Below are 10131 nucleotides of genomic sequence, written 5' to 3'. Positions count from 1 at the left end.
ATAGGTTCATTGTTTACCTGTGTGTGATCCTAGTTTACTGAGACACTACACTGTCTCTACATTCTATGTATTTATGTTTACCTTGTTTACTGTAAGACACTCTGGATAAAGAGCGTCTGATAAATGACAGCATTGTAAATTGGAATAGATTAGTGTCTTGATCAAGGTCTCAGGACCAGAGGAAGTTAAAACATCTTCCTCAAAACTTTAAACTTTTGAGGAAGATGAAACAGCGTTTTTAAGTTGACGCGTGCATTTTGTGGTAAAGAGTCTATTGGTTATTCTGCGCTGTGTGCATATTATAAGGTGTGTCCAAAACAGTAGTTAGAGTCAGACCCGAACAGACGACAGATCAGAGAGCAACAGTGAAGACCAATGTAGAACCACACAGGACAAAGAGACAAAGTGAGAAGGTAACTTTTCAACATATTTAGAAACAATGCATAATTTAAGTAAATGATAACATATAAGGTACTTCTATTAAGTTGAATTACTTTGTTTTGTCGTTCCTTAAGATGTCTGACCTGCCAGTCAGACCAAGGAGGGCGAGGCACGATGGAGGAGTGAGAGAGGAGGACAGAGTTGAGGAGGAGGAAGAGGAGGAGGAGGAAGATGACACGGTCTACGTCAACGCAGCCAGTGTCAGAGACCAAGGCTCCGGTTCTCAGGGGGCGACAGGAGCTCAAGGTACACTCTTCCAGTGGTGGATAAAGTACTCAAATGTTTTACTTAAGTAAAAGTATCAATACTGCAATGTAGAAGTACTCTGTTACAAGTAAAAGTACAAAAGTATTGATATCAAAATGTACTTAAAGTACCAAAAGTAAAAGTACTAAAATATTTGAAAATAGCAGATCTACAAGCTCACAACGCGTCGCGATGCGACGCGTTGTGAGCTTGTAGATCGGCTATTTTCAAATAGCCTAGGTATAAAATAGGGCTGGTTAATGTATGTTTGTCTGCAAAGTAACTAGTAACTAAAGTTTTCAAATAATTGTAGTGGAGTAAAGTACAATATTTGCCTCTGAGTTGTAGTGGAGTAGAAGTATTGGAAATTGTAAATACTCAAGTAAAGCACAAATACCTCAAAATTGTACTTAAGTACAGTACTTAAGTAAATGCTACTGTATCCATACGGCAGGACATGCTGGGGTGTGACGATGTTATCGTAACCTTGCTAAACTAATGGCCTAAGTTATTTTTTATTTTATTTTGACCTAAGTCAGCTCCTCATGACACTGGCCACCTCTGGTAAAATCACCTATCTCCTAATTGAAAAGGATCATGCTGTTCCCTCCCCTTTTAGTATAATGGTCTATCTCCTTAGTGTGACTTGGGCCAAAATAGGCCATTTGTTGGGCCTAAAGTCACATGGTTTTGTGACTTAGGCCAAAAAATTGCGAAATGATTTTGACTTCAAATGATTTTAAGTCAGGTTTAATCCTATTTAAACCTATTTAAATCTCTTATGTTACATAACTGACAGACAGTATTATTATGTTAATAGTCATAATTTGTTATATTGTAAACATTTTGGGTGAAATGATTAAGAAATATCATATAGTTTTGTTTTGGATCAGTTGTTTATTTTTTCTGAAAAACGTACGTATAGGCCATTAGTTTAGCAAGGTGACGTTATGATAAACAAACCTCAGCTTGTTTATTGTTTGCAGCAAAAGACTAAAAATAACAGAAAAGGCCATTTAAAAAAGTTAATATTTTAATTTGCATTTATTAAGGAACTCTGGTATTTGAAATGTTAAAGATCTGTGTTTTATGTTGTGTAATATTTAAGGTTTTGCCTTTTCTGTGAAACACAATCAACACGTATTGCAATATGTAGCGTATCATATCCTATGAGATCAACCATTTTTTTGCAATGCCTCGCGCACGCACACACACACACACACACACACACACACACACACACACACACACACACACACACACACACACACACACACACACACACCGATTACAAAATCGAGTGAGCTTGCAAATTTCACATCAATCATTCAGGCTGTGCCGGAGGTTAGCTGTTCACAGACAGACAGGCGGACAGACAGACAGATCAGACAGACAGACAGGTCTTGCGCTAGATCACGTATTTTAATAGCTTTTTTTGGTGAGATCTGACGTTCATAGTGACACATCACTATGCAAAACAAAACTAAACTAAAAACGGAAGTCTCGCTAGACGAGATTTCAATCTCGTGAACTTCCTTTTTTTTGGGGGGTTGCATAGTGTTCTGTCACTATGAACAGATCTCACAAAAAAAAAAAAAGCTATTAAAATACGCGATCTAGCACAAGGCCTATTGGCACACGTTTTAAGCTGTGGCGGACCCGGGCTGGAGTTATGAAATTATTCTACTGTACCATTCATCCTAGGATATCATAACATCATAGAAAAGTTAAGAAAAACGTTGTGCAAAAATCCCCTTTAACTATATAATAATATTCACTGCACTAGCTGCACTAAAGACTAGCTGTAGCCCTCATTCAATACCATTTTGATTATGCTTGACCTCTTGGTTCTCCAACATCTCTATGTCACCGACAACTAAGCTTCAGTCCTCTCAAAATAAACTGATTCGACTAGTACTCGGCCTTAAGCCTATATGACCCACCTAATTCCAACACACTTTGCTAGTTTGGGATGACTCAGGATAGAAGACAGGGTTAAGTTTAGTCTAGGATGACTCAGGATAGAAGACAGGGTTAAGTTTAGTCTAGGATGACTCAGGGTAGAAGACAGGGTTAAGTTTAGTCTAGGATGACTCAGGATAGAAGACAGGGTTAAGTTTAGTCTGGGATGACTCAGGATAGAAGACAGGGTTAAGTTTAGTCTAGGATGACTCAGGGTAGAAGACAGGGGGCCTGTTCCTCAAAAGGTGAATTAAATAAGCCTGGCCTTAAGTCAAATCCAGGCTTGACAAAGTCAGGTCCGTATAGCCTGGTTTATTCGGTTCCTGGAACGCCAAGCCAGGCTGAAAAGGAGCGACTTTGTCAAGCTAGACCTTGTCAAGCCAGGCTGTGTCGAGCCAGGATAATGAAGCCAGGCTTCACGTATTTCTATAAAAGACCATGAAAGTCGATAGCAGAATCCTTGAACTTGACCAATCACGGAGTCCAAAACCAGAGCGGCGTTCTTCTCTGTGGCTGAACAGCAGCACTGCAGCAGCTCATGAAATCATACAAGGAAGTAAAATGTATTTAAGCAAGAAAGGAAACGCGACCGCAATAAATAGATCCAGGGAGAAAGCGTGGCAAAGTATTGCAAGCACACACAGAGTGTGTGTGTGTGTGTGTGTGTGTGTGTGTGTGTGTGTGTGTGTGTGTGTGTGGTGTGTGTGTGTGTGTGTGTGTGTGTATATATATATATATATATATATATATATATATATATATATATATATATATATATATATATATATATATATATATTATATATATATATATATGTATGTATGTATGTATGTATGTATGTATGTATGTATGTATGTATGTATGTATGTATGTGTCAGACATTTTTTATAATATTTAAAAAAAAATTGTAATATATTATCAAACATCTAACAACAATATGAACTATAGTGTTAACAGAGTGACAATGACATATCACATGAGTCATTGTGAAACAATTATGATTATGATTCATGGTCACACACTATTTCAGTAATTAATTTGATTATATCTTATTGTATTTATTTCATTTTATTTGAATGCAGGGTCATTAAAATGAGTCCATATACAAACACATGTTTTGAATTAACTGTGGAGAAACTTGAAGAACAAGGCACTAGATTAAGTAAGCTTGGCTGTTAGCCTGCTCCTGACCAGGCTAACTTCACAGCTAAATTGCCATGGTAACTAAGCTAGGCTTGCTTCAATTCTCTTTTGAGGAATCGGATAAGGCTAAACTTAGCCAGGGTGAACTGGCTAAACTAATCTTCAAGATAATTCACCTTTTGAGGAACCGACTCAGCTCTAATCCTGGCTAAATTAAGCCAGGATAGGTGGAAAAGCCAGGCTTTAGCTCTAATTCACCTTTTGAGGAACAGGCCCAGGGTTAAGTTTAGTCTAGGATGACTCAGGATAGAAGCCAGGGTTAAGTTTAGTCTAGGATGACTCAGGGTAGAAGACAGGGTTAAGTAAATATCAATAGGATTGGTATTTAAGATTCTCAGAGGATCAGAGCCCACATACATGACTAACTACTTCTCCAAAGTGAGTGACCCACAGACACAGGGAGTGACCATGATCTGGTACCCCCGAAATGTAGAACAAACAAGGGAACATTCTCATTCTACTGCTCTGCCACCATAATGTAAGATGTCCTGACATCATCCATTAAAGATATATAATATAATAATAATAATAAAAATAATAATAATAATAATAATAATAATAATAATAATAATAATAATAAGGGTAATAATAATAATAATAATAATAATAAAGATATATATAATGTAGAATGTCCTGACATCATCCATTAAAGATATATAATATAATAATGATAATAATAATAATAATAATAATAATAATGATAATAAGGGTAATAATAATAATAATAATAATAATAATAATAATAATAATAATAATAATAATAATAATAAAGATATATATAATGTAATGTCCTGACATCATCCATTAAAGGATGTGAATCAGTAGTTTATTTAAAAACTTGCCTGAATAATCATCTGTCAGAAAACTACAAGTGTAGATAAATATTAAATCCCATTGAATGAGGGTTCATATGCTGGTGCCGTTTTGACTTTTTCTCCTCTGTAAATATAGCTATTTGTATTTGTTGATGACATGGATTAAATGTGTTATTATATTCTATACTCTATCAAGTCGTTTTTACTAATACATTATTCAATCAATCAAATTCCTTCTAAATGAAACATTAAATGTGGTCATATTAAATAAAGTGTAAGTGTATTGTACTGATATCCTCCAGGTGTCCAGAGAGAACTGGTCATCCAGAAAGCCATCGTCACAGCGTGTGCAGTCTGTCTGCTGCTGCTCTGTGTTCTAGGAGCATTGAGAACCACACACAAGGCCATGGACTGTGAGTATCAGCTGGTCAACTGTTAAATGACAGTAAAGTGACAATTTAAGGACTTTTAAGACCTTTTTAATACCTAAAAAAAACAATAAAATAAAATACAAAAATAATATTACTGTGTTAAAAGTAATCAAGAAACTATACTATCAAATAATATAAGAAAGAGGCAGAAATTGTGAAAATTGCCTACAAGCTCACAACGCCCCGCAATATTTATCTGTGGAACTAGTCAAACTAAATGTAATGCCTCAACTCCTACCATTCCAAGTGCTTGTCAGGACGGGGGGTCCGTAGTTCAAATATGATTATTCTGGGGGGTCCACAGTTCAAATATGATTATTTTGGGAGTTGTGACCTGAATAGGTTGAGACCCACTGGTCTAGTAAACTATTACAGGTTGAGATCTATTCACATTCACAAACACACCTGATCAGGAACACTGAGGTTTCTTGTTTGCAACAACAACTGTGTTTATGATCACATTTTGTTCTTTGCAGATCGTTCAGAATTTGAACAACTGCAGGCAAACTACACCAACCTGACCCTGGAGAGAGATCAGCTGGAGACCAAACTGACCCTGGAGAGAGATCAGCTGACCCTGGAGAGAGATCAGCTGCAAAGTGAAGTAAACCAGCTAAAGGAAGCAGGTGAGAGAGATTACAAACCTTTTTGAATCAATATGAATTAGTGGATTATGAATGCCATTGTTATCATGGCCTCAGTATTAGATTGGGGGAAAAAACTGTCTGTGTCAGCATTGCTCTATATGGTGACTCCCTACAATGTGTGTGTGTCTTTAATGTCCATAGTGTGTGTGTGTGTGTGTGTGTGTGTGTGTGTGTGTGTGTGTGTGTGTGTGTGTGTGTGTGTGTGTGTGTGTGTGTGTGTGTGTGTGTGTGTGTGTGTGTGTGTGTGTGTGTGTGTGTGTGTGTGTGTGTGTGTGACTCCTGTTCTGTCAAGTTGAGACACAAGGGGGCAGTGTTTAGCTCTATAAGCAGCAGAGTTCTGGTGAAAACAGAGAGGAGTGCCAGTGGCATTTATAGTTCATTAAATACTAGTTAAACATACAGTACAGACCACATGAAGAAACTATATTTATATAATAAATACATGTGTTTACCTTCCACTACATTACCGACTGCTATTATTTCAACTTCTCTGTTTTAGAATTGATAAATCAGTGCATTGGAAATCCATGAATAAAACCCATATTTGATGTTTAGTCATGGTGTGTACCAGTGGATGGAAGCAGTTTGGAGACAGACGGTATTTCGTGTCTACTGAGAGGAAAAGCTGGGAGGACAGCAGACAAGACTGTCTGAAGATGGGAGCTGATCTGGTGGTCATTAACAGTACAGAAGAACAGGTGTGTGTGTGTGTGTGTGTGTGTGTGTGTGTGTGTGTGTGTGTGTGTGTGTGTGTGTGTGTGTGTGTGTGTGTGTGTGTGTTCATTCATTACAAAACGTGGGTTATTTGTTTGTTTGTTTTAATTAAAAAAGTAAAAATAGCTACAAGCTCATAACATGTCATTGTGATCAGCTCTGTTCATTAGTTGTAAGATTAGGTCATTTATAGAGGACTAAAGTGAAGGAAATGTGTCAATCATCCACATAAACACACATGATTCCATGAAACACTAAAGCTATGAATAAATTAATGATGATTCAATCATGTACAAAAATCTTCAGGAATTCATCAGAGGATTGGACCAGTATGGTGGTGGATCATGGGTTGGTCTGAAGAAGACGGGAGACAACTGGATCTGGGTGAATGGAATACCAGCGACAGCACAGTGAGACATTTTACATGTTTAATTATTGTAAAATTCAATACATGTTGTTTATCAACTGTGTGTGCGTGTGAGTGACAGTGGTGTAAAGTAACTAAGTACATTTACTCAAGTACTGTATACAATTTTGGGGTATTTTTACTTTACTGGAATATTTCCAATTTTCTGTACTTTTACTTCTACTACATCTCAGAGGCAAATATTGTACTTTTACTCCACTACAATTATTTGAAAACTTTAGTTACTTTGCAGATGTAAATCATTACATTATAAAACATACATTAACCACGTTGGCCCTATTCTAAATCTGCTATTTGAAAATAGCAGATCTACAAGCTCACAGTGAGCTTGTAGATCTGCTATTTTCAAACTTTTTTTACTTTTGGTACTTTAAGTACATTTTGATACCAACACTTTTGTACTTTTACTCAAGTAAATTGTTTATTCTAGACTTTTACCTTTAAGGGCGCGCTCCCACCACACTTTTCTTTTACCTCTGGGGCGGAATCTGCCAATGCTTTGTCAAAGCAAATGCGTGGATTCATGGTCTTCCCAAGAATCCACGCATTTGCATCTTGGCAGATTCCGCCCCAGAGGTAAAAGAAAAGTGCGGTGGGAGCGCGCCCTAACTGAGTATTTCTACAATGAAGTATTGATACTTTTACTTAAGTAAGAAAAGTGAGTACTTTTTCCACCACTGGTGAGTGACTGACTGAGTGAATGTGATTCATACATCATGGTGTTTATTCTGCAGGTACTGGAGGAGTGGAGAGCCTGATAACACTGGCAACTGTGGAGGATACTATCACAGCAAAGGAGGATGTTATCATGCGTCCTGTACATTCCCATTCAAGTGTATCTGTGAGAAGTGATGTTTCTCTTAAAGGAGCACTTCACCCATTTTCCACCTTATTTTCATAATTGGTCCTCACTAATGCTCATGATAAAACGGCTTCATTTCTGTTCTACTCACTCTGTGTCTCAGAGGAGGCGCTGTGGACACTTCAGAAACCCGCCTACCAGTGACATCATCAGTAGGCAGGTTTGGTCATTTCAAACAAGATTGAATTTAAAAATAAATACAAATACATGCATTTTTTTTGTTGTAGCTTCTATTTCAGCATGTTTACTTTCCAGGAAGAGAAAAGGCTGTAGTTTCTATTAGCTTGGAATCCCCATCGATGATGTCACTGGTAGGCAGGTTTGTGAACTGAACAGAAGTGTGACAGAGTGAGTAGACAGGAACGGTGCCATTGTGATTGATGAGCATTAGTGAGGACCAATTATAAGATATTGTCTGATCCCATAGCCCGAAGGGACGGGGGGCCTTTGGCTGAGACTGTGATTGGTTGAGCCAAAAGAAACATGCATGGCCCCGTTTCTGAGCTAAGCTTAGCAAAAAACTAAAGTTAGCAATAAAGCCATTTCATGAGGTCTTTGACACAATGTTTCAATAAATGTAATTACAGTATGGTTTGTACCATGTGCTCAAAAACTACATGGGGTACAGTTATTGGCATCACTGCTCCCCCTGCTGGTAGAGGCTTAAACCTGTCCTAATGCCGTCCATCCCTGAGGACACACCAATAAAAATACTCACTGTTCATGTTACTCCCACAGTGTGCAAATGTAACCAAATGGACCTGTAAGGGTCCATTTGGTTACATTTGCACACTGTGGGAGTAACAAATGGAAACATTAAAGGTAGGGTAAGTGATATTTTTTGTTTTTGTTTTGTTAAAAAGGTTAAAGTACTATATTGTGATAGTAATCATTGCTACAGAGCGTTTGTTGGGTCACAGGGGTCTCTCCAGCTCTTTAGTAAACACAATATAGTACATTTTCAGGCAGGTGACAACATTTAAGCCAATCAGGAGAGGGCACTGAAAATGCATTTTCTGTTTAATAAAGAGCTGGAGAGACATGGAGACTCCTTTTACTGAACAAACACTCTATAGCAATGATTAATATCACAATATAGAGCTATTTAACACTGTTACTGAACAAACACTCTATAGTAATGAGTACTATCACAATATAGAGCTATTTAACACTGTTACTGAACAAACACTCTATAGTAATGATTAATATCACAATATAGCTATTTAACACTTATTTTAACCAAAGTAAATCACTTACCCTACCTTTAACACTGAGTATTTAAAATATATACCATTTAAAAACTGTTAATATTTCATTATGTAAATATGTTTAGCATTTCCAAATATAATATAATATTTTAATGTTATATAGAGTCTGGAACTACACCTCCCGAAAGCCGAGAAAGGAAGCCGTCATCTGCTCTTCATTTCTGTTCACGAAAATATTTGAAATTTTCAGATATTTTCGTGAACAGAAATGAAGAACAGATGACTGCTTCCTTTCTCGGCTTTCGGGAGGTGTAGTTCCAGACTCTATATAACATTCAGGAGGTGTAGTTCCAGACTCTATATAACATTCAGGAGGTGTAGTTCCAGACTCTATATAACATTCAGGAGGTGTAGTTCCAGACTCTAACATTCAGGAGGTGTAGTTCCAGACTCTATATAACATTCAGGAGGTGTAGTTCCAGACTCTATATAACATTCAGGAGGTGTAGTTCCAGACTCTAACATTCAGGAGGTGTAGTTCCAGACTCTATATAACATTCAGGAGGTGTAGTTCCAGACTCTATATAACATTCAGGAGGTGTAGTTCCAGACTCTATATAACATTCAGGAGGCATAGTTCCAGACTCATGACTATAGTAGTAGAAGTAGTAGTACTTACTTGTGTGCATTTTTATTCATCTCTGCTGTATTTTCTTTTTGGGGGGGGGGGAACAAACGTCAACAGACATTATTTGCATGCTTGCACTGGCTAATAATAATAAAGAAAAAATCAAATAAAAAGTTAAGCTTCAACGTTATTGTCATGTGTGTTAATACTTGTGTTGTGGCTCTCTGTCCCTTAACATAACAATGTAACACTATAGAGAGGGTCTCTCTGGTACCTGGAGAATTAGTAACATTTAATTCAATACCTTAACCTTTTTACTGCCATGGACGCGTTTGAAAAGAAAATAACGTTTTTCACACAGAACCAGGAGATAACAGGATCCAAAGATTTGCTGCTCCATTCACTTCCTGGTTAAAGTATTTGGGAAATATTCTGTATCTCGGCTCCTGTGTTTAACTAGGTATTTTTTTCAAAACATGCTATTTTCAACTTGCCGTAACTATGGAACAGATTACCATCATTACCACAATTTTCCCCTCCAAATTCT

The 10131-nt window shown here is 37.2% G+C and overlaps 1 protein-coding gene across 1 annotated transcript; it reads left to right on the top strand.

The window, feature by feature from the left end:
• Positions 1–353: 353 nt before the first annotated feature.
• On the top strand, positions 354–8487 carry LOC308073748 (C-type lectin domain family 12 member B-like). The gene is made up of 7 exons (XM_080412858.1): positions 354–405; positions 516–687; positions 4970–5080; positions 5575–5724; positions 6301–6443; positions 6766–6869; positions 7621–8487. The coding sequence occupies exons 2-7, from the start codon at positions 516–518 to the stop codon at positions 7736–7738; spliced, it is 798 nt and encodes a 265-aa protein (XP_080268984.1). The 5' UTR covers positions 354–405; the 3' UTR covers positions 7739–8487.
• Positions 8488–10131: the final 1644 nt, after the last annotated feature.

Source organism: Gymnoscopelus braueri (assembly GCF_963280865.1).
Source record: "Gymnoscopelus braueri genome assembly, chromosome: 18".
NCBI lineage: Eukaryota > Metazoa > Chordata > Actinopteri > Myctophiformes > Myctophidae > Gymnoscopelus > Gymnoscopelus braueri.
The sequence above is the reverse complement of the archived record's forward strand: the minus strand, read 5'-3'. Positions and strand labels throughout refer to the sequence as shown.